The sequence below is a fragment of the Monodelphis domestica genome, chromosome 6 (genome assembly GCF_027887165.1).
Source record: "Monodelphis domestica isolate mMonDom1 chromosome 6, mMonDom1.pri, whole genome shotgun sequence".
Classification (NCBI taxonomy): domain Eukaryota; kingdom Metazoa; phylum Chordata; class Mammalia; order Didelphimorphia; family Didelphidae; genus Monodelphis; species Monodelphis domestica.
In genome coordinates, this window is record NC_077232.1 from 2419324 (window position 1) to 2446908 (window position 27585).

The following is a 27585-nucleotide window of genomic DNA, read 5'->3' on the forward strand; positions in this document are numbered from 1 at the left end:
AAAGAAAGGAAAAAAGAGACTGAAAGAAAAGACCGAAAGAAAAAGAGGGCAGGAAGGAAGAAAGAAAAAGGAAGAAAGAGGAAGAGGAAGTAGAGGAAGAAAAGGAGGAGGAGAATCAGAATCAAACAGCCTCTAACAAGCCAAGGCCATTAAGTACAAGGATAACCATCTCAGCAACCCCTGAGGTCATCCCTTTATGAGAACACAATACCCCAACCATGGCTCATTCCAAATGATCTTGATACCATGGAAGAAAGTTCAGTCGCTTTTTTAAGGGAGTCAGAAGAGAACAGCGATGAAGAAATCACAGAAATTGTTGGTCTGAGAAGACCAACTCTCTCAGAAGTCAGTTACAAGACATCGAGTGAATCATCAAGTCAGTTCTAGGAGCCCTAGATAAAGAGATAAAGCAACTGATGTTCTTGTCTGTGGACCGGTCCAAGGATAACCATTTCCTAAAACCGAGGTCCAGTGAAAACTGGCTCAGGCTACTCGAGAGTCTAAGGAGATGAGCAAATCTACTATAAGTCCAGCCTGCAAATATAGCCAGCTCACTGGATCTGAATTCGAGAGGGTCCTTAGAACAAGGAATGTGGAATGTCAGGATGAGGCTGATCTTTAGAGATTACCTAGTCCAATGATCACCTCATTTTACAGGGTCAGAAACTAAGGCGTAGGGAAAGAAAGAGACTGACCCTCATCATGGGCAGCAAAGCCAAACTGAAGCTAAGTTCTAGGACTTCCAATCTAGGAGTCTTTCCACCACCCAACCTTGACCAGGAAAGTGTCTGGAGGTGAACAGAAATCAGCCAAAGGAGGCCCCATCTGATCAGTTCAGGCCCGAGCTGTCTCAGCCTAGTGAGTTAGCCAGAAGTGAGGTCCAAAGACCTCCAAGGTCAGAGATGGTCATAATACAGACAGGCCTGCCAAATCAGGGCCCAAGGATTCCTAGGGCAGTCAGAAAGCAGTGAGAGTCACTGTGAACATGGTTAAAAATGCTTGGGAAGCTCCAAACAAATCATGGGAGAAATTGAGAAGTAGGAGAAAGAGAGTCAGGAGCCAAGATGCCAGTTCTGACACCTGCCTGGGTGCCTGAGTGGATGGAATTGGACTATAGGGGGCTGGGTGACCTGCCCTGATTGGAAAGGAGCACAATTCCAGTGGGGCTCAGTTTCTATTTAGCAACTGCCTTCCGAAATCTGGTTATGGGTGGGAGAATGGGTTAGACTTCCCAGGGACCCACGGAATGATCCTCCCTCCGGGTCTCTGAGACCCTTTAATCTTTTCCTCTTTGCCGAGGACCCAGAGGCCTTAAGACTGGACCCAGGACAATGTTGTCTCTTTTCTATAGCTGAAGAAAAGTTGATAGAACTCGGAGAATCGTTGCCTGTTATATTTGATGGTGGTTCCAGATACTTCAAAGTGGGATATGGCGGAGAATACAGCCCCCGATTTGTCTTCCCCAGTGCCATTGGGCACTACAGATGGCAGGTTAGTGTCCCCTAAGATGAGTGGCTATCATCTCTGTGGAGTCCCTTGGGATTGTCCCAGGCCAAGGCAAGTGTCCATAGAAGATCACACACATGGAAGAAAGCTGAGCCAGGAGTTCTGAATGATGTCCAAGACTGAGATGGTGCCTCAGGTTAGAGTGGACTCAGCCTTGTTGGTACTGTTCTTTTTGTTCATTCTCTTTCCCCCTAGGCTCTTCCAAACTTTCCTAGTACTGTGTTCAGGGCACCATCTTCCTCTTAGGTCATCCGTGTTCCTAACTTAGATCATGATAGCAACAATAATAATCACCAGCACTTAGATAACATGTACTATGTGTCCAGGCTCTGGGCTAAGCACTTTACAACTGTTTTCTCATTCAGTTTGGGGAGGTAGATGTAATTATTATCCCCATTTTGCAGCTGAGAAAACGGAGGCAGGAAATGATTAAATGGCTTGCCCAGGGACACATAGCTATTAAGTATCTGAGGGTAGATTTGAACTCTGGACTTCCTGACTCCAGGTTCAGTAGCCCATACACTGTGGTAACCCCTAATTGCTACTAGTTGAATGACCTGGAGTATTTCACAGTCTTTCTGGGCCTTAGTTTGCCCATCTGCAAAACGATAGAATTGGACTGGCCTTCGTATGGTCATCTCAGCACTAAATTCTGTGTTCCTGTACATCAGAGAAGGAGGCTTTGGGAAGTGCTCCTCAAAAATGTCCCCAGTGGCCCACAAAGCAAGTCAGCACGGAGATCACTGGGCATTGGACCAAGTTTTGTTCTCAGCTTCCTTCGAGGGCAGAGGAGCCCTGAGTCAGCCCAGAAGATAACCCAGGCTGGTCCCCAACAGCCCCAGGCCATGGGCAGTCTAGACGCTTAGTTGACAAGACCTTTTCAAGAGTGGGTTTTTTCCGAATTGGAAATACATTGAAGAAGCATCTAGACTCCCTTTTTGGAAGTCCCAACATGGAGGTTAAGCTGCCCCCTCTCCCACCAAACATACACACAAACACATATGCACACAGGCACACACGTGTGTACACACATTCCCTGAGCCTGATGATTCACAGGGATCCATTGGTCATACTCTTGGCATCCCTGGTTTCTCCTTCGTTGTGGAGGACCTCATGCAGCCACCAAGACTGGTCTGGTTTTGCCTCCTGGCCTTCTCTCTGCTGAGAAAGAGTCCAGGTTCTAAGAAGGGATCGAACAGGACCATCACCTCACTGATCTGCCAAAGGGCAGCGAGTTTGCTGTTCCCGGAGACCCAAGATCCCGGGGTGGGCCTCGGAGACCCCCGAGCCCAGACTACGCTGAAAGCCAATATCCAACTGGCCTCCAGGACCCCTGGGAAAGCAGCTGCTTGTAGGCCTCCAGACAGACACACCATCGGTCCTGGGACAGTGTTATGGGACAGTCCCCTCCCAGCCCTGAGTTCTGGACCTTTCCCTCCATGAAGCCTAGGACAGCACACATTTCATTGGCTGCCCTGCCAGGCACTCAGTTAATCAGCACTTAGTAAGTGCCTATGATGTGCCAAGCACTGGACTAGTTTCTGGGATGCAAAGAAAGGCAAAAAAACAGTCCCTTCTCTCAAGGGACTCCCAATCTATTAGGACAGACAATAAGCAACTATGTACAAATAAGCTATATAGACAGGATAAATAGTAAATAATTTAGGACAAGTGCTAGAATTAAGAGAAATTAGAAAATGCTTCCTTTCTTCTTCCCTTCCTTCCTCCCTCCCTTCCTTCCTTCCTTCCTTCCTTCCTTCCTTCCTTCCTTCCTTCCTTCCTTCCCTCCTTCCTTCCTTCCTTCCTTCCTTCCTTCCTTCCTTCCTTCCTTCCTTCCTTCCTTCCTTCCTTCCTTCCTTCCTTCCTTCCTTCCCTCCTCCCTCCCTCCCTTCCTTCCTTCCTTCCTTCCTTCCTTCCTTCCTTCCTTCCTTCCTTCCTTCCTTCCTCCCTTCCTTCCTCCCTTCCTTTCTTCCTCCCTCCTTTCCTTTCTTCCTCCCTCCCTCCCTTTCTTCCTCCCTCCTTCCCTCCCTCCCTCTCTCCCTCTCTCCCTTCCTTCCTTCCTTCCTTCCTTCCTTCCTTCCTTCCTTCCTTCCTTCCTTCCTTCCTTCCTTCCTTCCTTCCTTCCTTCCCTCCTTCCTTCCTTCCTTCCCTCCTTCCTTCCTTCCTTCCTTCCTTCCTTCCTTCCTTCCTTCCTTCCTTCCCTCCTTCCTTCCTTCCTTCCCTCCTTCCTTCCTTCCTTCCTTCCTTCCTTCCTTCCTTCCTTCCCTCCTTCCTTCCTTCCTTCCCTCCTTCCTTCCTTCCTTCCTTCCTTCCTTCCTTCCTTCCTTCCTTCCTTCCTTCCTTCCTTCCTTCCTTCCTTCCTTCCTTCCTTCCTTCCTTCCTTCCTCCCTCCCTTCCTTCCTCCCTCCCTTCCTTTCTTTCCCTCTCCCTCAGTCAGAGCCACTAAAGATTTTTCAATGTCAAACAGACAATTGGGTTCTTGATCTCTGAAGCCAGTGGAAAGAAATGCCCAGACATTTTTGAGCTGAGAAATGTCTTGCTTGGGATGTACTTTAGGGGTCTCACTTTTGCAGCTATGCAGAGGATGGATCAGAGAGAGGAGCCCCCCTCCCCGATGCTGAGGAGTCCAGTTGGGAGGCTCTTGTAAGAGTCCAGAGAAAAGAAGGGGGTCCTTAGGTCCTGAAGAAGATGAATGGAAGTGAAGTCATGGAGGTAAAATAGGTAAGACTTGGCATCTGATGGAAGTTCGCTATGTAGGTAGCGAGAAAGCAGAGCTGTGTAGAGTCCCGGAGTGCTTGTGTTTGTCCTAGGATTGCATCTCCTTCAGACAGCTATGTAAATATGGCCCAGATTCTATCCACAAGCACCGCCCCCCTTTCCGCCATCCCTCAGCCAGCATCTGGACAAGGAGGCAGCAAAGGGCGAGCACAAGCAAGAGCCCCTTTCCTTGCTCTTAGTGATGGATATTTCGGATGGTGAGTGAATCCCAGAGATGGAGCTCACTGAAGGGACTTTACAGGCATAGACTCTGATTTCTCCTTCTGTGATGAGCAAACAGGTCCAAGGAAGCCAGGTCATTCACACAATGGGACCCACCATCATAGGTCAAAGGGTGGCCTTGAACCTAGATGTTCCTCATCAGCTACTATATGCTACTGGATCTGAGGAATAGAAATGAGGCCTGGTGGGGTTATGAATGTATGTATATACCGATATACACATTGACATGTATATAGTTGAAGGAATGAGGAAATACATAGCTTGGAGTAGTGAAGACAAAAGGAGGTGAGATAACTACCTTTGATTGAGGAGGTTTGTTCTGCTTGGCCTGGAAGGCACCACTGGGAAATTTGGATGGAAGCTGTTCAGAGGCAAATAGAATCTGGATTCCCTAAGGATGGTGGCTCCCCAAATACATCAGGAGCCTGCTTTGGGAGGTAGTGAGCTTCCCATCCCTGGAGGTCTTCAAGCAGGAGCTGATGAGCCCCTGGTATGGGATCTGTGTCCCTGAAGGGATCCTTGGTCAGCTGTAGCTTGTTCTATATGGCCCCAAGTTCTTTCTAGCTGTGAAATTCTACGATTCTCTATCTGAAGACAACAATAAAAATTAATCACAATGAATTTATCCTAGGTTGCACTGTTTGGGGCTTTATGTTTACTAAGCACCATCACAACCCATGTGAGTTTCTTATGTGTTAACACTCAGCCAGGGGTTCTGATTATTCTCTTTTTTGAAAAACTCTTCCTTTCTATCTAAAAATTGATACTGAATGTTGATTCTAAGGCAGAAGAGTGGTAAGGGCTAGGCAGTGGGGGTTGTGACTTGCCCAGGGTCACACTCAGCCGGTCAGATTGACACCCAGGCCCTACCATCTCCAGGCCTGGTGTTCTATCTACTGAGCCACCTGGATGGCCCATTATTATCCTCATTTTTCAAAGGAGGAGACCATCATCACCGTTGCAGGAGTGTGCTCCTGGGGGCCAGGGTATGCCTGCAAAACTTTTGTCCCTGGAGGTATCCTTAATGAGGATTCGTGTAGCACCACAGCACATGGGCTTGTATTCCTTCAAGGATGCTTTAAAGTCTGGATAGGTTTCCTCTTTCCACATGATGTGTTTGGGGTCACTGGGTATCAGTAGACCTGAGACAACGGCTCTTCAGGCTCCAAAAACAAGGCTCTCCTCTGTCCATGTTTTCTTGTTTCTTAAACACAGATCCTATTCCTGGCTGCTTAGTTGAGTCCAGGGACACAGTGATGCAAGTTAAGTCATTTGCCTTGAGTCTTGAGGCCCATGAGAGCAGGGCACATAGCATTCCCCATCTTCTGCCCTCCTGGCAACCTCCTGTATTGAGCTGGAATTCTCACTTCTCTGTTCCTAGCTATTGGTGCCTGGGAAAGGGTATCCAGTCATCCAGTCATGGGGCCTTGCTTGACTTGAGGCCAGCCCCTACCACAGCGAAGAACATAGGACTGGGGTTCAGAGCCAAAGAGCTGAGAGCAGGGAGATACGTGTGGATAGGATTGTAAATGCTCCTCTGGGGGGCAGAACTGGGGCCAGGAGTTCCTTAGGTAAGAGGGAGGGAAAAGACAAGGCCAGGGGGATCAAAAGGACCTCATAAGCATTTATGGCAAATGAGTACAGTTTAATGCAAGCTGGTTATATATATATCTATTAAAGGCAAAAACCACAGAAAGTAAAAACAATCCTTGGAGAAACATCAAAGAGAAAGTGTAGCAGATATGGCTCCGACCGTCATCTGGGTTCATAGAATGGTCAAATCAGCAATAACATGTTTTGCTATGCTAAGCATAAAGAGGGTGAAGGCAAGGGCACTCAGACCTTGTCTTAGACAGACCCTGAGCTATTGACCTCTGACGAGGGCACTCAGATCTTTGTCTTAGGTGGACCCTTAGTTATCGACTTCTGACAAGGGTGAGAAAGATGAAGCATGACTGGGGTCACTGGGGGGAAATGGGCCTCATGTCCTGGGACTCCGAGATGCTTGACATACAGAATAGAAATAACCATCCTTGACTACCTCTGAGGGGAGTTATTAAGAGTAATTAATGTAGGGCAAATCCAGAAGTGGTGGCTGAAAGAAACAGATGTTCATGTGGGAGTAGAAATCCAGAAGAAAACATGTACTTTATTGCTTGTTTATAGGGGGTTACTTAGAGTTTTGGCTTTAAAGGGCTGCTCTTTTACAAAAATGAATAATCTGGAATTGGGTTCGAGTGATAATATATAGATGTATAACCCAGTGGAATTGCTTGTCCACTCTGGGAGCAGGGAGGGAGAAAACACGAATTATGGAACCATGGAAAAAATGTAGAAAGAACTTGAAAAAGAAAGAAAACGAAAAGAAAAAAGAAACCTAAATTCAGCCTTGCCCTCCTCCCTGAATGCCCTTCTGTAAAGCTCCCACAGATGAGAACAGGCTGTCCTCCTATTATGTATGATACAACAAGTCCAGCCAATGACAAATTGCCACCTACCTTTTACAGAATATAAAATCTGGAATGGATTTAAGGGATACCTTCATTGGCAACGAAGTCATCGAAAAGTGGGCAAATCTCCTTGTGAAATATCCCATTGAACATGGAATCATTGTCAACTGGGACGACATGGAAAAGGTCAGTGTATGGCCAGGGGATGGAGGTGGGAAACTGGCAGGATGGCTGCTCTTGGGACCAGTCAGCTCAGTATAATCACCAGAACAGCTACTTCCATGTCCAGGGAAGAAGTCCTTTAAGAGAGGAGGTTTGTTAGGCCATGTTCAGAAAGTTGTACCCCAGGACTAAATAAGAAAGGAATCCTGTCCACGAAGACGGTTCAACTGGACACTTCAGCCTACTAGGTTTTCTTCTCTAATTCTATTCAATCAATAAACATTTATGAAGTCCCTACTGTATGCCAAGCACTCTACCAGGTGCTAGGGATCAAAAGATAAAAATGAGATGGGCCTTGCCTTCAAGGACACACCAAGTCCATAGAAAAGGAAATCAAAATCTATGCAGAGTCAATCCAAAAGAATTTGGGGGGAGGTTCAGGAAAGGCCTTGTTTGGGATTCAGCATTGGAGCTAAACTTTGAAAAGAGTGAGTAGCCCAGTCACAGAACCAGGAGGGGGAAGGCCAAGTCCAGCCAACAGCAAGCACGTATTACTGCCTCTGGTCAGACCCATCATGGTCAAGGAGGAAATCCTTCATTCCACGAAGGCTGAGCACCAGGGGTCAATCCCAAGGTCTCCATCTCAACAAGAAAACAGGACTGTCCCCCTCAGCCTACAATGGCAGTGACTAACTCAAGCATCCTCTCTGAGCCTTCCTGCACAAAGTAGGAATAGCGAAAAGGCAAACATTTATTCCCTCCCAGGGACTTACTAAGCCTTATGATGCTCCAGAGATGAGATATGACTGTCCTGGTAGACTAGGTGCCACATGATAGGTATCTCCTTGTGGCCATGATAGAATTAGACCTGCAGAAGGGGGAGGAGGGGTGGGAATAAGCCTTTTCTAATCAAGCACCTACTATGTGGCAGGCACTGTGCTAAGCACTTTACAGATATCTCCTTTAATCCTCACAACAACCCAGTGCCATACTGTCTCTGTTTTACAGTTGAAGAAACTGAGGCAGGCCAAAGTTAAGTAACACAGTGAGTAAGTTCCCGAGGCAAAAACTCCAAGCCCAGTGCTCTATCCAGAGCACCACTTAGCTCTAGAACCGTGATGGTGAACCTATGACACACATGTCAGTACTGACACACAGCCATTTTTATGACACACGGCCACATACAGAGAAGTCTGGGGCCACATGCTAAGAAGGCAATTTCATCCGCCATAAAGTGTCTAGTTCTGGGACTTCCAGTTAGGCCATTAGGGGATCTTTGACCTCACTTCCGACCAGCAGAGCAGGGAACAGCGAGATACGGCAGGGACGCATCTCTGGAGCCCTGTGATTGCCATTACCAGCAACCACATAACCACAGCAACCATCATCCAATCTACTGTTCTGAGGTGTCGTGGATTTCTATTTAACCATCCTTACTGAGATAAGTGAGGGGGAGGCTGGGAGAGGCGAGAGCCTCTATGTGCTATGGGTGCTGTTTCCCACCATCAGAAATAGTGGCAGCCATCTTAATTTATATAAGGAATGCCATCTTGCAGCATAATGCAGACTTCACCCCTATTTCTGCTTATTGACCCTGCCCTTTCCTTGTGCCATCTTGTGGTCAGTTAGACTAGTTAACCCCTAATTGCCTGCAGGGCTAACCGACTATCTATAATTCTATCATCTGTCACTGCCCCCCATGGAGAACCCCAAAAATAAAAGCCAAGGTTAAGTAAAGGAGTTATCCAGATATCTGCTGAAGGTTTCTCTCTACCAAAAGCAGAGCAGTTAATAACTACTTTACTTGCAGTAATAATTTTAAATACTTCAAAAGGTAAACAAACCTCAAGAGAAATTACATTCTTTTATTTCCATTACTAATGTAGCAGTAGCCAACCCTTTCAAGAGACATGGACCGAGATGTATGGCATTATAGAAAAAAAATGGCAGATCATTTTGCATTCTATGTACTGAAACCATAGTAAGCAGAACATGGAATATAAATAGACATTTTGAAATTAATCATTCTCAGCACTTGAAAAAAAGTGAGGATGAAAGGATGGAATACATTTCCAGGCAGCTACACCTTTATAAGAACCAATCTAATTTCATCCTTAAATGTGTAAAAGGCTCTACAAATTTAACATCTGCAAGTTTGAGCATTGCTCACTCCCTAGCTCATCATGGAAAAGCAGTCAGGGAGGGAGAAAATTATTAAAGAAACTCTCCTAAGAGGTACACCAGTTCTATTTCACAATATGCAGAATAAAGATGCAATTATTAAGAGAATATCTGAGTTGCCACTCAATAGATATATCATAAAAGACCAAATAATGATTCTAAACACAAACATACAACATCAATTAAAGAGAGACATAAGTCATTGTAAATATTTTTTGATCTCTCTTGATGAAACTACTGATGTCACATCACATGCTCAGTTGGCCATTATTGGTTGATATTCTGCTGGTCTAACAATGAGAGAAGAGTTGATAAAGTTAGTATCAATGCCAACAAGGACATCAGGAAACGAAATATGTAAGGTTGTTATACAAACATTCCATGACCTAAGCATTGATATCTCTAAAGTTGTGTCAATGACGACAGATGAGGCACCAAACATGATGGGGAAAAAAGTTGTATTTGTCAAATTGTTTAAGGAAGCTGTTGGACATCTGTTGGACAGCCTTTTCATTATATTATCCATCCGGAGGCTTTATGTGCCAAGGCAGGATTCACCAATTTAAACTTCATGTCAGTTCATACAAAAAGTTAATTTAATAGCTGCTCTCCCCCTTCACAAGTGAGAATGTTCTGCAATTTTACTGGAGGTTGATTCCGCCTACAGTGGACTGCTGATGTACAATAATGTAAGATGGCTAAGCCAAGGCAAAGTTCTTGAGTGCTTTGTGGAGTGCTTTGAAGAAATTAATGTATTTCTTGAAGATAAGGATCTGGTAAACTTTCCTCATCTCAATGATGATAAGTGGGTCATCACCCTGATGTTTTTTCAGATCTCTCTGTTCATATTAATGAATTGAACTTAAAAGTTACAAGTTTTGGCAAAAATATTGATGTTATGTTTGGATACATAAAAGCTTTTGAAAAACTTAAAATTTTCAAGCAAGATATAGAAATTAAAACTTATAAGTATTTTCTTTGAGTTACAAAGTATTTTGAGAAGGCCAGTGCAGCTGTACAAAATGAAATGGAACCCTTGCATATAAAGTACCAACATGTTTTAGAATTGTTACTTGACCAGTTCAATGATAAGTTTAATCAATTTAGAAGCCTAGAAGAGACCATGAAAATAATTAAGTATCCTGATGTAGTAGTCTACAGTAGTTTGGAATTAAATGGTTTCCGATGGATGCAAATTGATGATTTGAAGATGCAACTTGCAGAATTTCAAGATAGCATCTGGGCTCAGGTGTTTGTTGACTTGAGGTCAAAGCTTGAGAATCTAGAAAGGTGCCGCTTGGAGAATCAAGAGGAGTGCTATTATGAACAGGAAATTTGGAGTGCCTGGAACCAATTACCAGACACTTTTAGCACCCTGAAAAATATAGCAATGGCTTTGCTCACATTTTTTCCCTCTACATATTTTTGTGAGACCTTATTCTCAGCATTAATCAAAACCAACAAAAGAAGCAGATTGACAGATGAAGTTAGTAGCACTTGCTTGGGCTGGAAGTGTACAAAATACTGACCTTCAATTGAAGATTTAGCCAATGAAATTCAGCAACAAAAAAGTCACAAATAGACAGGTTAGTTAAAGAATTCCCCCTCCCCCTCATTTATCTTAGTTCATGGCACCCCATACAAGTTAAGTATATCAAGACCAACAAAAGAAACTGACTGACAGATGAACAAAGAAGTCACTAAGCAGGTAAGTTAAATAATTAGTTTTTGGTTTATTAAATACAGTTATATATTAAAATTATGCATTTTTGTTATTTGAACTAAAAATATCATGAAATTATGGTTATTTTCATGAAGTGACACACCATACAAGTTATGCTTGGTTTTTTGGTGAATTCTGACACACCAAGCTCAAAAGGTTGCCCATCACTACTCTAGAATGTCATCTGGAGGGGACCTCAAACACTACTGAGTTCTCCCCTTTAACTTATAGGAGAAGAAATTGAGGCCTCTGTAGAGCACTTGCCCAAGGTAACACATTCACATGATTTCAACAACTCAAAAAGATTTCCCTACCAGTACATACATTTCTAATATTTTTCACATAGTTGTCTACCAGTGAAGGAAGAAAAACATTCTGGAAACTAATTTAGAATTATATACAAAAAGGTGCCCAACAATGGCTAACCTGTGACTTAGGTATATGGCTGATAGACTCATTCTCAAAGGAGATCAACAACATTTATAGTGACTTTTCTTCTGGGTAGGAAAAAAAAAGGAAGCCAGAAGGAGGAGCAACAATTGAGGAATGACTCAATCAGTCATGGTCTAAGAATGTAGGAGGTGATGAGGGGATGGTTTCAGAGAAACTTATATGTATGTAGACTTGTGTGAACTGATGCAAGGCAAAATGGGCAGAACCAGAACCATGTATCCTGGAGCATCAAGATGAACAAAAATGAACAATTCCAAAGACTTGTGGGAATGGATGATGGATGAAATGAGCAGAACCAGAACAGTTTACACAGTAACTTCTCTGTTGAGACAAATTACTTTGAAAGCTGTGAGAACCAGGTAGAACCATCCACAGCTGAAGATGATCAATGAGGAAGCGTATCTACCTCCCAAGAGAAAGGAAAGCCCAAAAGAGAAAGGGAGCCCAGTGAGATGAGCCAATGAGGGAGTTTCTTTTGCTCCACTATGCATAACTGTTTCAAGGAACTTAGTCTCCCTTTCATTTACCCCTAATCGAAGTGGAAGGCTGGAAGGGAAAGACATTTTGTTTAATTAAAAAAAGAGAGAGAGAGAGCAGGCAGGAGGGACGTATTACAGAAGCAGAATCTTGTGTGAATCCCCAGATGAGGTCATGGTAAATGACTGCTGTTCTGGATAGGAGAGGAATCACACCAAGTTCTTTTTTCTCCTAAGATCTGGCATCACTCCTTCTACAATGTGCTCCATGTAGACCCAGAAAAACATCCTCTTCTGGTGACAGAACACCTCTTTACTCCAAAAGCCAATAAAGAGAAATTGATAGAGGTAAGCAAGGTGGGAGGAGAGAGAAGGAAAGGCAAGAATGCCAGCTTCTAAACCCTCCTGTGCCAGCACTCTCTGTTCTTACAGCCTTCCTAACTCTGACACTCTCTTTTACATTCTAAGGTTCTTCCAAGTTCTGATGTTCTGAGTTCTAGTAATCCTTCCAGTTCTGATTGTGTTCTAAGATTCCTTCTGGGTCCCTGTTATTGGTGTGGGTGTGTCCCTGTGGGTCAAGGAGTCAAACATCATTCACAGCTTAAATACATTGTAATCCTGATTTAGCCTCTCACGAATTCGGAGCGTGTGTGTGTGTGTGTGTGTGTGTGTGTGTGTGTGTGTGTGTGTGTGTGTGTTGGGAAATGAGGGAAGTGTTTAAGGACAGTATACATTGCCCAGCACCCTGAACAACCTCTTGTTGGAGGTTGTGATATCTCCCAATCCTACCCATGATGCTATTTGCCAACTTGGTACCCGAGGCATCCGTTTCCTCTGTAAAAGAGCAATGGGCTGTCTCCTCTTATTGGAAGTTTGCAAGCAAAGGTTTAATGGCTGCTTGTTGGTTTTGGAGAAGAGATTTCTGTTCAAAGCAATTCAATGAACATTTGGTCCAGGTACTGCTCTAAGGGCTAGAAATGCAAAGATAAAACATTCCTGTCTTAGAGAACTTCTAGTCTATCTTCAAGAGAACATGGGTCTGAGATAAATGCAAAGGAAGGCTGCAAAGTAATTGAGAGAGAGAGAGCACTAGTGCCGGGGTCCCCAATCTTTTTACACAGGGGGCCAGTTCACTGTCCCTCAGACCATTGGAGGGCCGGACTATAAGAACATAACCCTAACCCTAAATACGTTTCTATCCTAACCCTAACCCTAACCCTAACCCTAACTCTAATCCTAACCCTAACCCTAACCCTAACTGGGCAGCAGTATACACAGTGCGGAATCCCCTCCCCCAGATCACCACTCACCAATGCTGACGTCTTCCATTGAGCAGCCTCCAAGGTGCCACTGTGAGATTTAAAATGGTTGATGTCTTAAACTGTAGTGATTAAAATATCACAGTTAAAATAAATTGTGATAGATATAAGAGAGGGTGAGTAAATTTGACCACAGAAATATGTTTCACTACAGTGTCTTGGGTTTTTAAAATCAAATATAAGGTGGTCGCCAGGGAAATATTCCCAATTATTCAAATACCCAACTCAATTGGGTTTTATTGAGATTTTAATTAACAATACAATGAGTAATCAAAGAAAGAAAGAGAAAGAAAGGAATAAGTATGAAGGGCCTCAAGCCAATATGGCCTAGACCTGAGTCTTAAAAGAGAAATCAGTCAGTTTTTTAACACTCACCACAAGGTCTGACTAAACAAGGATACTAGTGACACCAGGCCAGCATCCTTCCTCAAAGAGTCTTCCAGCCAGAGATTGTTTCAAAGGGCCTCTCTCAAGAGCCTCCAGAGCTCCTACCCCAGAGGGACAGAGCCCCTCAGAGGAGCTCCTCAAGGAGCTCTCCTTCAGAATGAGATTTCCTCCAAGAGCACTTCTCCTCAAAGAGATCTATCTCCAAGGAAAGAGCCCTCAAGCATCAGTCCTCAAGGAAATGAGTCTCTCAGAATGAGATCCTCCAGAATGAGAATCAGAAATCGAGATCCCTGAATGAGACCCAAGCTCTTATTTTTAAGGGCAAAATTTTCTCTGTCACCTCCCCTAAGTCCTTACATCTACCAGTCACTGTAGCTGTTTCTAAAGGACCGCCCATTTTGAATTCACAGCTGAGTAGTTTTAATCTCTTTAGTAAGTCAGAAAAAAATGCTGCTGTGTCGACAAATTTCATTAAGAAAAAACCTCTGAATAAGTTATCACCCTTTTAGGTTTAAGTAGTTTACAAGTTGCCCCACCTTTATAGGCACTTAGCATCCCATTGTATCAATTTTAAAAACAGGCATGACTCAAAGAACTTCCTGTCCTTTCCATAAGCATGGATCAAAGTACTTTTCATTGTTCTCAAGGAGCTCTCTGTCATAAAGCAGTCCTAAGTAGGGTGGAGTAGGGATATTCCCAAGGCAAGGAGCCCCCACACTCAAGTAGAGTTCTCACCATCTGCTAGGGAATTTTTTTAAGTAGAAGATTCCCCAATGGGGAAATTTCCAACATTCATAAGTCTGAGAAATTTTAAGGTTTACACCACTCAAAGGATTATGTCACTGGAAATAGTTCTGTATGTGAGTGATGCCACGCTTTGAGGCACTGCCACATGCGGTGCTCCTCTCACTGACCACCAATGAAAGAGATGTCCCTTCCAGAAGTGTGGTGGGGGTCGGATACATGGCCTCAGGGGGCTGCAGGGGGCCTGGGGCCCTAGATTGGGAGTGGGCATGAGGAGGGGAATAAGAAAGGCCTCCAGTAGGATTTGGGCAGTGCTTTGAAAGAAGTTGGGGATCCCTTGAGGTGGAGAGGTTCAAGTGCCCCAGATGGAGATTCAGTGGCCCGGGGTCTCTTCCGGCAATGACACCCCAGGACCATGTAAGTAGATATTGCTTATGTGACTGATAGACGGGGCACTGCCTTCTCCCTACTTTTTCCCTCTGGCCCTCAATAGTGGCCCTTCCTGACCACTGACTCTCTTGCAGGTCATGTTTGAATCCTTTAGAGTTCCTGCCTTATACGTAGCAATCCAGGACATCTTGTCACTGTTTTCTTCAGGCCGGACATCTGGTGAGTGCTGGCATCTCCATTCTGTTTTGCCTTGAAATTAGTTTTCCCAAATGTGTCCGTCAGAACCAAAATCTGCCCAGGCTATAGAATGCCCCATTCTTACCAAAGGGGGTCGCATGAGGAGCTCCTCTAAGGCCTCCCTCCTTGCTGGCAGTCTCTTTCCATGCTCTGAAGTCCTGCTTAGCTCTGCCGTTCTGTATTCCGGGACCCCTTCAGACTCTGCATTCTAAGGTTCTCCCCAGCCTCGCCCTCCTCTATTGGTCTCAGATTCCTCCCACCTCATGTGCTACATTCTAAGGGCTCTCCAGGCTCCATTGCCTGCCAGGCCACCTTTTAGGTCCTGTTTCCTCCCACTCCCACCATGCCAGTTCTAAGGTCCATCCCCGCTTTGCTAGTTTATAGCCTTCTGCTGATCAGAGGGGGGGTGGGGCGTGGAACCTGCTAGAGAGCTGCCAGCCAATGGGCAATGCCCATCTGCACAGGTTTCCTCAGCCTGGGTAGTGCCAGGATTATTCCTCTTATTCTACACGTGAGGAAGCTGAGGCTCCGCTGGGCCACTCTGACCTTTGGTCTTGTTTTCGTCTTGGCAATCTCTAAGGTTCTTTCCAGCCCTCCATCGGTGAAAGGCCCACACTGGTCAGAGGTTACCCAACCTGAGGCAGGGCTCGCCAGGCCTCGTCCCTCTGATCCGGTGCTCTCTATACACGAATGCCTCTTTGGAATTCCCGGGGAGATGGCGGCCTCTCTCTCCGAACCTGGCTGAAGGGGCCCCACTTTGAGCTTCAGGCCAAAATCCGATCCTGTCCCGACACCCACTAGACCTGGGCTTTGGCTTCTTTCGAGCAAAAGGACCCGCCCGCTTGGGAGGGAGCCAGTCTTGAGGCTGGACAATCGCCTTCCCAGAAAAATTAGGTCTGGTCTGCCTCTGGCATCCCAGCGCAGAAGGGGGGGGGGGTGGGGGACCCTCCAGGCTCTCCTCCAGCTCCCATTCCCATCCTCGCCTTTTCTGGGTTCTGAGTTGTGCCCGGCTCTGGGCCTCCGCTCCAGGCCAGCGGCCGCTCCGGTCACTCCCCTCCCGAGGTCTCCGGCTCTCTTAAGATTTCATGGCCGTCCCATACCCATGTTCCAAGGGTCGTCCAAGCTCGGAAGGGCCTCAAGGCTCCGGAGGGAGTGAGGGCCGGCTTCCCCGGTAGGCGGTGTCTCTGGAGCCCCGCCCCTCTGCCTTTGGTCCACATCTCCCCCCCACCCCCCCAGTTTTCCCCGCTCAGCTCCGCTGAAGAGAGCGGCGGACGCTGCTCTGGCTTCGCCGGGGCTCACCTGGGCCTCCTCCTCTTCCAGGACTCATCGTGAACTCCGGAGATCAGATGACGTACGGCGTGCCCATCGAGGGCGGCGACATCCTGCCCGACTCCATCATGACCATGGAGGTGGCCGGCCACGACCTCTCTATGGCCCTCATGAAGAGCCTCGTCAACAAGGGCTACTCGCTGTGCACCATGGGTGAGGCGGCACAGCCCCGTCAGGCAGCGGGCCAGGGGCCGCCCACAGACCTTCCCCTCATTGCGGCAAGCGTGGCTTAAACGTGTGCCCAGCCTGGGCCCTCATTCCGTCTCCCTGGAACTGTGCCACCCCTTCTCCGACGGCCACTTTGCCCAGAGCCCGTCTCCCATAACCGCCCCATCTAGTGCCAGACTGATCTTCCCAGGGGCACACACAGCACACTTGCATACACCTGCACTTGCACACACGCATGCAGGCACACTCACACGTGTACACACATGGCACTTGCACACACGCATGCACACACGAACACGCATGCACACGTGCACACACACACAAGAAACGTCTGTCAGTGGCTCTCTGGTGCCACGAGCACCAAGTACAAACTCTTCTGGCTGGCAGTGAAAGCCCTTCCGAGCCTGCTCCGGCCGGCCTTTCCGAGGAGATTTCCACCAGGCTCCCTCCTGGCGGCCCTCCGCGTGGCCGCCTTTACCAGAAGCCATTTCCACACACCATGTCCCGCCTCCTGCCCCCCGTAGCTCTCTTCCCCACCCCCTCCAAGCTCAGCCCAGGGCCGCCTCCTTCCGGAAGTCCATTTACAGTGGATGCACCCCCTCCCCGGCCAGCAAAGGTTTGGGCTGTCCTCGGGTCTGATCTGCTGCCCCATCTGCTGAGATCCCGGGCGGGGGGGGGGGGGTGTCTCCATAGTCACTTCTGTGTGCCCCCCCCAGCCCCTTCCCCACACCCGGCTTCCCCCCAGCACGGGCCCTGGGGCACAGCGGGTGCTCCCTGGATACCTGAAAGGCTGGATGGATGCATGCCCAGAGCTGAGGATAAAGAGATCACCGGAAAAGAAAAAGCCTCAAGGAGTGGCTTATATATTGGGGGGGGGGGGAGCATTTCTGTCATATAAAGGGGGCTATGAGGGCAGCTGGGTGGCTCAGGGGATGGAGAGCCAGGCCCGGAGATGGGAAGTCCTGGGTTCAAATTTGACTTCAGATACTTCCCAGCTGGGTGACCCTGGGCAAGTCACTTGGCCTCACCTTTACTGCTCTTCTGCCTTAGAACCACTATATCATATTGAATCTAGTGGAAGGTGGGGGGTTTTCTAAAGGAAATGACATGAGAAAGGGGTCCTCCTGGCCCTCCCCCATCCCGGCTCTGAAACAGGCAGTTCCCATCCTGGGTCTTCTCTTCCCCCAGTTGAACTGAACTTAGTGAGAGCCATCAAGGAGAAGCTGTGCTACGTGGCTTTGGACTTCTTCGATGAGATGTTTTCAGAAGATGCCACAGCGGAGACCTTCACGCTCCCTGACGGCCGCATCATTTCCGTGAAGGAGGAGAGGTACCGAGTTCCTGAGGCTTTCTTCCAGCCCTCCTTGCTAAGTATGTCCACCAGAGACAGACAGGCTGGTAAATGAACATGTCCTCACACGTGTGTGCACACACATGCACACACATGCCTGTGGTAGCCATGCATGGCTCTGGGATGTCCTAAAGCAGGCAGTGGGGATTGTGGGGTCCAGCAGGGAGAGATGACGTGGGTGGGGTGGCCACAGCCAGAACGAGGAGGGGACTTGAAGGCTTTTCGGGGTGGGGGTGGGGATGCTGCTGGTTCAGTCACTTATTCAGTGCCTGCCCTGTGCTAGGCACTTTGTCAAGCAGCCTGGTCACGTGGACACGAGAGACTCCGTCTTGCCTGGAGGAGCCTCTCAGAGGCCAGCCTCGTGGCCTCGGTCCATTGGGCAGGCCGCCTGGCGAAGCCTGCAGAGTCGTATCAGAATACGCACAAAGTAAGAGCTTCAAAGGGCTTCCTAGGATGCAGGATGCAGGATGCAGGCCCCGGGAAAGGCAGTGATGGCTGTTCCGGCCTCGGGGCAGTCAGCCAGGGTGGGTGTCCAGAGTCCATACATGGATAAGCTTCATTGGGGAGGGAGGAGGGCAGGAAAGGCGTCCTGTGGAAGCTGACTTTGGGAGGCCACGAGGAATTCCAGGGGCTCATCTGGGATGGAGGGACAGGAAAGCCTGTCCTTAGGGACAGCACTCTGAGGGAACAGTGCCAGCAGCCCAGCTCAGGGGAAAGCCGGGAGACAGCCTGTGACGTCAAGGAAGTAAGAAACTGACTAGTGAGGGAGAAGAGCAGCACCAAGGCCAGCGTCTGTGCAATGAGAGGGATGAAGAAAAGGGGAAAGCCTGGGAAGGAAGGCCAGAGCCAGAGTTGTAAAATCCAAAGGCAAAATGAGTTTGTGTTATACTAAAAGCACCTGGAAGCCCCTAGAGGGACCCCTTGAGCAGAGGAGTGCCAGTCAGGCCTGGATCTTGGAAACGTCCAGGATCCGAGTGTGGAGACACCAGAAAGCAGGGAGGTGGGTTAGGAAGCCAGCACAGTGATGGCAGGCAAGCTAGTGGAGCTGAGGGCCTGGGCTTGGGCAGTGGTGAGGAGGGATGGACAGGAGAGATTGATGCCTTGGTGGCACAACGGATAAAACCCAACAGCTGATTAGACTATAGGAGTTGGAGCAAGAGAAAAATAAAGAATTCCAAGATTCCAAAGAAGGATGTCTGTGAGGATGGTCTGGAAGTGGTGGAGAAGAGGGGAAGAAGGCAAGGTGGGGAGGAGATCAGGAGCTCAGTTTGGGACAGGGCGAGTTTGTGAGGCCCAGGGGGCACCCAGCTTGAAATGACTAGCAAACAGCTCTGGTGAGAGTGGTCCAGAGCTCAAAATGGTTAGAGCTGGCCACAGACATCCAGGAATGCATAGAATGGAACTCACGAGAGCAGAGAGAAACAGAGGTGGAGAGGGAAACAGAGAGACAGAGGAAGAGGAAAAGAAGGAAGGAAGAAAGAGAAGAAACAGAGGAGAGAAAGTGACAGAGGGGAAGGAGAGAGAGAGAGAGAGAGAGAGAGAGAGAGAGAGAGAGAGAGAGAGAGAGAGAGAGAGAGAGAGAGAGAGAGAGAGGGAGAGACACAGAGAGAGACAGAGACTGACAGAGAGACAGAGAGACAGAGAGAGACAGAGATGGAGAGACAGAGAGACAGAGAGAGACAGAGACACACAGAGAGAGAAACAGAGAGACAGAGAGAGAGAATGGTTATCTGACTTCAAATACCCACTGAGCTGGCATGTGGATGAAGATTTAGCCTTGTTCTGCTTGGCCATATCAAGAGGGCAGAACAGAAGCCAAGAAAAGTATCACAAAGGCAGAATTAGCTATAAAGACAAAGTCACTGCCAATTAGAACATCCCAACATGAAACAGGCTTCCTTGAAAGATAGTGAGTCCCTTTCAGTGGAGGTATTCAAGCAGAGGTTGCATAGCCATTTGAACAAGGATCCTGGTTCAGCTGTGGGTTGGATGAGAGCCCTCTGGGGCTAGAACACCCCATGACTTTGCACGTCTGATTATGGCACAGGAATAGATGAGAGTTGGGTGTCAAGAGAGAAAGAGGTTGGAAATACTTTCTGCTTTTCTAATTCTGGTAGTCATGGAAGGGGCCCCGGGGGGAGCTGAGACTCTTTTTTTTTTATTTTTGAAATTTTTATTTAATTAGTCAATTCAGAACATTTTCCCATGGTTACAAGAATCATATTCTTTCCCTCCCCTTCCCCTGCCCTTCCCGTAGCCTACTCACAATTCCACTGGATTTTTACATGTGTGTCCTTGATCAAAACCTATTTCCATGTTGTTGATGTTTGTACTAGGGTTATCATTTAGAGTCTACATCCCCAATCATATCCCCTTGACCCATGTATTCAAGCAGTTGTTTTTCTTAGGTATTTTTACTCCCACAGAGTTTCCTCTGAATGTGGATAGTGTTCTTTCTTGTAAATCCCTCTGAGTTGTTCAGGATCACTGCATTGCCTCAAATGGCAAAGTCCATTGCATTTGATTATGCCACAGTGTATCAGTCCCTGTGTAAAATGTTCTCCTGGTTCTGCTCCTTTCACTCTGCATCAGTTCCTGGAGGTCTTTCCAGTTCACATAAAGTCCTTCCAGTTCATTCCTTTGAGCACAACAGTATTCCATCACCAACATATACCACAATGTGTACAGCCATTCCCCAATTGAAGGGCATCCTCTCAATTTTCCAATTTTTTGCCACTACAAAGAGCACAGCTATGAATATTCTTGTACATGTCTTTTTCCCTTATTATTTCTTTGATTCAGCAGTGCTATGGCTGTATCAAAGGGCAGACAGTCTTTTAGTGCCCTTTGGGCATAGTTCCAAATTGCCCTCCATAACAGTTGGACCAATTCACAATTCCAACAGCAATGCATTAGTATCCCAATTTTGTCACATCATTCATTACTTTCCTTTTCTATCATCTTAGCCAATCTGCTAGGTGTGAGGTAGTACCTCAGAGTTGTTTTCATTTGCATTTCTTTGATTATAAGAGATTTAGAACACTTTTTCATGTGCTTATTGATAGTTTTGATTTCTTTATCTGAAAATTACCTATTCACGTTCCTTGCCCACTCATCAATTGGGGAATGGCTTGATTTTTTGTACAATTAATTTAGCTCTTTATAAATTTGAGTAATTAGACTTTTGTCAGAGGTTTTTTTATGAAGATTTTTTCTCAATTTGTTGCTTCCCTTCTAATTTTGGTTGCATTGGTTTTGTTTGTACAAAATCTTTTTAATTTAAAGAGCTGAGGTTTCAAGTACTATCTGAATGATGGCAGAAATTGGGGCTCTTAAATAGATGGGGCTTGAAGGAAAGCCTAAGAACTGAGCTGGTAAAAATAGGCAGAGGAAGATTCTGCTAGGTGTGGGTAGAGATCATAGGAGCAGAGCAATGGATCATCTGGTCTTCTCCTTCCCTGCCCTCCCTTTCTCCATGTGAAAATAGTGGAGGCCTTAGAGGTAAAGCAACCTGCCCAAGATCATGTAACCAGTAGGTAACAGAGCTGGATTCCAACCCAGACTCCAAAGGCAATGAATGTTCTTTCCATTATCATGGGCTACCTCCAATCCTAATGCAGTGATGGAATTTTTAAAAATAATCTGGTTTCTTCAATTTCTCTTGGCTTTTCAATCCCAAAGAACTTTTTGAGAGATAGAGCAAAGTGTAGATAAGCAACAGAACCCCTGAGACTGTTTTATTGTCTCTCAGCCAGTCCATCAGAGACCAGGGTCGAAGCTTAATTGGCCTCCTTATAACAGCCACCCATTACTCTTGGTTTTGTCCCCCTTCTCCTAACAAGGCTAAGCCCTCCCTTCAAAAACTTGAAGACAACTTTTTAGTCTTCCCCACATCACTACCACACACAATCTTCTCTTCCCAAGACTAATCATGCCAAGTTTATTGAATGAATATTCATATGATATGGACTATCACTATAGGTGCCAACTAGGTTGCTCACTAGATAGAGCCCTGACCCTATAGTTATGAAAACTTGAGTTTGAATCTGGCCTCAGACACCTACTAGGTGTGTAACCCTGGACAAGTTACTCCAGCCTATTGTACTCAGTTTCCTCACCTATAAAATGAGCCAAAGAAGGAAATGGCAAGCCACTTCAGTAGCATTACCAAGAAAACCTCACATGAGGCCAAAAAGAGTCAGATATACCTGAGCAAAAAAAAAATGTCCTTCTCTGGTCAGCCTTCTACCTAATCAATGTTCATTTTAAACCATGGCTCCCTGATCTGACCTCGATACTCCAGATGAGATCTGATGAGGCAGAAGGGAGGAGAGGACCTACCATTTCAATATTTCTGGAGACTATGCCCTTCTTAATGTCTCCCAAGAACACAAGACCTTTTTTGGCAATCCCAATACATGGAAGACTCATATTGAGCTTGTGATCCTAGATTTTTTTTTCATAACTGCTGTCTAACTACAGTCTCCATTTCATACTTATAAAGTTGATTTTTTTGGTACCCAAAATGCAAGATTTCACATTTATCCCAAGTGCCTTTGCTTTATTAGAATCAGGGCAATACTCTAATCTATCATGTGTTTAAGTGGTATAGTGGATAGAGAAGTGGTCCTGGAGTCTAGAAGACCTGAGTTCAAATGCAGCCTCAGACACTTACTTGCTGTATGACCCTGGGCATGTCACTTACCTTAGTTTAGTTAACTGCAAAAAGGTGGTGATAACTTTTCGGAGTTGTCATGGGGCTCAAATGAGATAATATTTGCAAAACACTTAGTACAATGCATGACCCCTAGAAGGTTTTTAATAAGTGCCTGTTTCTTTACTCCAAATCCTTCAAGATCCTTTTGATTCCTGACTGTAATCTACTATGGTAGTTACCCTTCCCAGCTTGGTGGCATCTGAAAACTTGCTGAGCAGATAAATGGTGATAAATCATATTATGATGAATGATAATGCAAACTTTTATGCCTTCATCCAAATAATTAACAAAAATATTCATTAACACAGGACCAAATAGAGATTTTTAAAGTATGCCACTGGAGACCTCCTGCCATGTTACCATTGAATTATTAACAACACCTCTTTGAGTCTAGTCAGCCAATTAGTTTTGAGACTATCTGATTGATGTAATCCATCTCTCCATCAGAAAAAAAAATAGTTTGAAATGTTTTTTCAAAAGCTTTGCAAAAATCTAGATAAACCACGGGCGTTCCATTCCTCAGCCATTTGTTTAAAGATCCTGTTAAAAGGGGAACCAATGCCTTCGCTCTGCTTCTCCACTCCCATCCGTGCTTTTCCAGATCTATTCCTTTTATACTTTTTCCTGCCTGTGTTGCAGAACCTCTGAGCATGCATCCCTGGGAAAAGAATTCATTCTAAGGTGTCAATAACCAAAAAAGCTCGGAAAACCATGGAATTTTAACAACAATCTGTGTGCCTTAACTCAAAAAGACAATTAACGAGAATATTTCAGATGTGGGGAAAATTTAGGGGTGAGGTGGAGATATTCAGACTACAACATGAACTTTTTCTACTTGTGGCTCCACACTTGACACCTGACCCCACTTTCAGGAGCATAGCTCTGCCTTCCGAGACACACACACACACACACACACACACACACACACACACACACACCTCTGCTCTGATTACTCAGGCTACATTAAGGCTCTCTTTTGTGTCTTTGGGTTTCAGAATTTATAATGGTAGTCATTGGTGGGGAGGGAGTGGCAGGTAGAAAAGAGCTACTGAGGGTTGGCAGGGGTCAGTTCCCTCTCTACTGTGTTCTGTATGCTTGTCATGTGATAGAACAGAACATTTTATAAGAATTCTATCCCAAGTTGTTTTGCTACAGGCTTATTGTCACAGCCTCAACCTTGATTGGCAAATAAACACATTTCTCACATGGGCACATGGGGGTTAGGGTGGCACAGGAATTGCTATATCATACATAATACCTGAGCAGGGAATGGAGAGCTAGAGGGTGCTTTTCCCTATCTCCCTGCTTGTCTGTGCATCAAGGGAAGCTCAGAAATATATTAAAATCCCACTTTCTTTTAGAAATCTTTCCCGATTCCTCCATGAAGGTTAGGAGCTTTCCCTCTTTTGAATATCTCTGATTTATCATGTCTAAAGTTTATTTGTATGTAGCCGATTGCATGTTGTCTCCCCCATTCAGACTTAGCTCCTTGAGAACAGGGGGCCTGTCTTTTGCTTTTCTTTGTATCCTCAATAAGTGTGTGTTGACTGACTGACAGACCCATATCAGGTACATTTCTCTTTGGGAAACAAGCACTCTCACCCAGAACTTTCTGACCCGAGTGGGTTTACTCATGCTTGACTTAGTTGGGGAACAATCCAAATAGCCTGGGGCCCCAGAAGGCAGCCCAGCTGGATAATTCTCACCTCCTGGAAACAGCCCTTCCTCCCTCTTGAAATAGTTCCATCAGACTTGAGCAGTATCACCAGCAGCAAAGTGTGCCCAATAGTTTGTCCCCTGGGCTTGGCCATTGGCCCTAGCCATGGTGCTGAAGCAGCTGTCCTCAGGTCTGCTCTTTCAGTAACGGTGGTGGTGCGTTCAGCTTTGCTAAGAGACAAATGCTAAGCCATCCCCTCTCTGTTTTCCTCCCAGATTTCACATGTCCGGGTCTTCACAAAAGCATACACGAACTCATTATGAACTGTGACCCAGTTCTAAGGAAGATATTCAAAATGAACACCATCCTTTGTGGAGGCAGCATGGCATTCCCAGGCATGGAACGACGGATGGTAAAGGAGCTCCAGGCCCAGGAGCATCAACTGACTAATATTAAGGTAGTTTATTCCTGAAGGAGGTGGGTCCTTCCCACTCAGTGGTCCTGAGCCTGGCAGCTCTTGCAGTTAGGACAGAGAGTTCTACTGCTAAGACCTGCTAGAAACATCAGGTGATTCTTGGTCCATGGTCTGACAGCGAGAAACAATGACCCTTCTCAGCAGCCTGCAGACTGCATAGGATAGTCCTTTGAACAAGCTTCTGGCGGGCTTTGAGAGAACATGAATGGTTGTTTGATTTCATAATTCAATAACTGATTTTTCCTCCTCTTGGCCCCTCGGCTTTTTTTCTGCTGCTGATTATTTACAGCACAGCAGAGGTTGGAACATGGAGCTGTCTTCCCATTGGAGTTCTCCTCCTAACTCACTATATGATCTCAGTAAGTCATTTCTGAGGATCCATTTCTTCAGTAGTGAAATATGGATAAAACCATCTTTTAGATCATGGGGAGCTTTATATCTTTTTTCTCCTTTTTTCAAGACTACTTCATTGAAGCTTATTTTTGTGATTTTTCCAAACATACTTGCCACTTCAAATAACTTTTCCCCCACCAAGAAGTACCCTCCTGTGTAACCAAGGGCCCTAGTTATGGAAAGCAAGCATGCATGCCTAATAGCATCATCACTTCTCTGTTTAGAAGAGGAAAAAAATCTCCCCCTCTTCACTTTGTAAGATTATTGTGGAATCTGATATGGAAATATGGAAATGAGGAGGGAAAGGCAGAAAGAAGCACAAGAAAATTGAGATGAACCTCAGGGGTTCAGCATTATCAATAACAGGGCAGGCAGGAAGGGCTAGAGTGTCAAGCCTACCAAGGACCAGCTCGACAGAATCAGTTAGCGTTCCCCAAAGGCATCAAGGACAGATTCAATTGGGGGTCTGGAGGGCTTGAGGCACTGAGAGCAGCAACCAGAAGCACTTTATTGGAAATTACATCTTTTTTATATGGGGGAAAAGCAAGCTGGGGATTTTGCACAAGTTTCCATTTACCCAGTGAAGGTAAATGATTTACAAATTTGATACAAAGGATTTGGTTTACCTTATCGAATCTAGACAGAGTTTTCTATAGGCTAATAAATCAATATGTCAATGTGTAACTATCTAACCCAGATTCACATTGAATGCATACCTCAGATTTTGTAGGAACATACAGTTTCAGCAGATGGGGAGGAAAAGGAGGGAATTGAAACCTCAGGTGGTATAGGCTACATGTCTGACTTTAGCTGAACTATGGCTACCTCCAGAGCTTTGCCCCCCTACACTAGAGGACATGCCTCTAAGGTTGGACCCTTTCCCAACAAGACACGAGCTTGAGTTGCTTGCTGGTGGTCCAGACAGCCAGGGGTAGAAGTCCAGCCCTCTCTCCCCTTGAAAATTTGCAGCTGATAAAAGTTTAATTGTTTCAGCATTGTTTCAATCATAATTACAGGAAAAAATCCATCATTTCCCAAGTTGCTTCTCTCTACCACCCACATGTCCTGGACACCCCACTTCTCTCCTGTTTCTAGCTAGATAGGGAGTTATCTTGTGGTTGCCTAGAGAAACATGGAAATGAAATGGGTTTCATGGTGATGATAAGGCCTTGTTGGGGCCACATATAGGCAGGAGTCTACTTGAGAAGACCTGTGATTGTGGCTCTAAGGCCAATAGGAAGTAGCACTACCACATGACAATTCACAGTAATAACGGTTTCCCCTAAGATGGGAAAAGAGCATTCAGCAATAAGGAAATCCTAAAGGGCTCTGAGGTCTGTCTCTGATCACAGCTGAAATATCAAGCTTACTTGTGGGATTCATATTATTGAAAAGACAATGGAGAAGCTAAAGAGCTTGTGTTCAAAACCCAACTCTACTTCTTATTTTGAGTGTGGGAGACCCTCTTTCTCTCTCTGGGACTTAGCCTCCTTTTTTGAGAGGGGTGAAAATAGAAAGTCTTTTCTAGGGAATGCATTGAAGACATTTATTATGGGCTTCCTGGGTGCCAAGGCATGGAAATATGAATATATGCTCTAAGTCCTATGATCTATGAATGCCTTTACTTTCCAGGAAAATACATTCCCTGTCCAGAGTCCTGGTGAGCAACGATGAACTCCAGCCCATCATCTTTAAGGAGATCATTCACTCAGTCAGGTTTATAAGCCTGTTAAGTTCCTATAGGCACTGGGGATGCTCCTTATGCAAAATCAGGAGGGCTCAATGTATGACCTTGAGAAAGTCACAGACTCCTCTGCCTCAGTGCCCCTATCTGATAAAATGGTCGTCTATGCTCCTGTACTAGCTCATAAACCAGGAGAGCTTAAGCAAAGCCCCACACAGTTAAACTGAGGCTCAGGATGGTTTTGACTCACCCATGATATTGCAGTAAGTGCCAGAGGCAGGTCTTGAATCCCTTCCTCTGATCCCACAGTCAGTATTCTTAACCTTGTACTATATTTATAACAGCCTTTTGAGATCATAGTAAAAGTATGAGGAAAACTCAAGAGAGTGACTTGCACAAGGCTACGCAGCCAGTAAGAGTTTGAGCAAGGTCTTTCCTGACTCTGAATTCCACCCTGCTCCCACTCCACCACACGGCTTTAGTTCCTTCCTAGGAACTCTTTTTCCATGGTTCCTTCCTTCAGGTGATCGTGCCTTCAGAATGCTGGTTCTCTTCCTGGTGTGGTGGCTCCATCCTGACTGGTCTGAATTCTTTTCAACATATGTGGATCTATGATTATGAATATCAGGACATTGGCGCTACCATCATCCATCGTAGATGCTTCTGAGCTTGGTCCTACCCCCCCGCCCCCCACACACACACCAGGCCATTCTATCTTGCTTCCAACTCCAAACTTCTCCTCCTGAGGTAGCCCTCAATAAAAGTCTGGGGTGCCAACACCCA

At 45.9% G+C, this 27585-nt stretch overlaps 1 protein-coding gene across 7 annotated transcripts; it reads left to right on the forward strand.

Annotated features, from left to right (window-relative positions):
• The first annotated feature begins 220 nt into the window (after positions 1 to 220).
• On the forward strand, positions 221 to 27585 carry LOC100017854 (actin-3-like). Of its 7 annotated transcripts, none has more exons than XR_008912678.1 (9): positions 221 to 376; positions 1352 to 1491; positions 7014 to 7142; positions 12189 to 12299; positions 14926 to 15010; positions 16349 to 16510; positions 17714 to 17855; positions 24526 to 24707; positions 27326 to 27462. XR_008912678.1 is itself a non-coding variant. In XM_056801143.1 (9 exons), exons 1-9 carry the CDS (start codon positions 247 to 249, stop codon positions 27467 to 27469), a joined length of 1293 nt encoding a protein of 430 aa, XP_056657121.1. In that variant the 5' UTR covers positions 221 to 246; the 3' UTR covers positions 27470 to 27585. The 7 variants fall into 7 exon arrangements, 6 of the variants coding, with proteins under 6 accessions (XP_056657121.1, XP_007497839.1, XP_056657123.1 ...); XM_056801143.1 differs by having other exon boundaries at positions 17714 to 17923; positions 27326 to 27585; XM_007497777.3 differs by having other exon boundaries at positions 17714 to 17896; positions 27326 to 27585.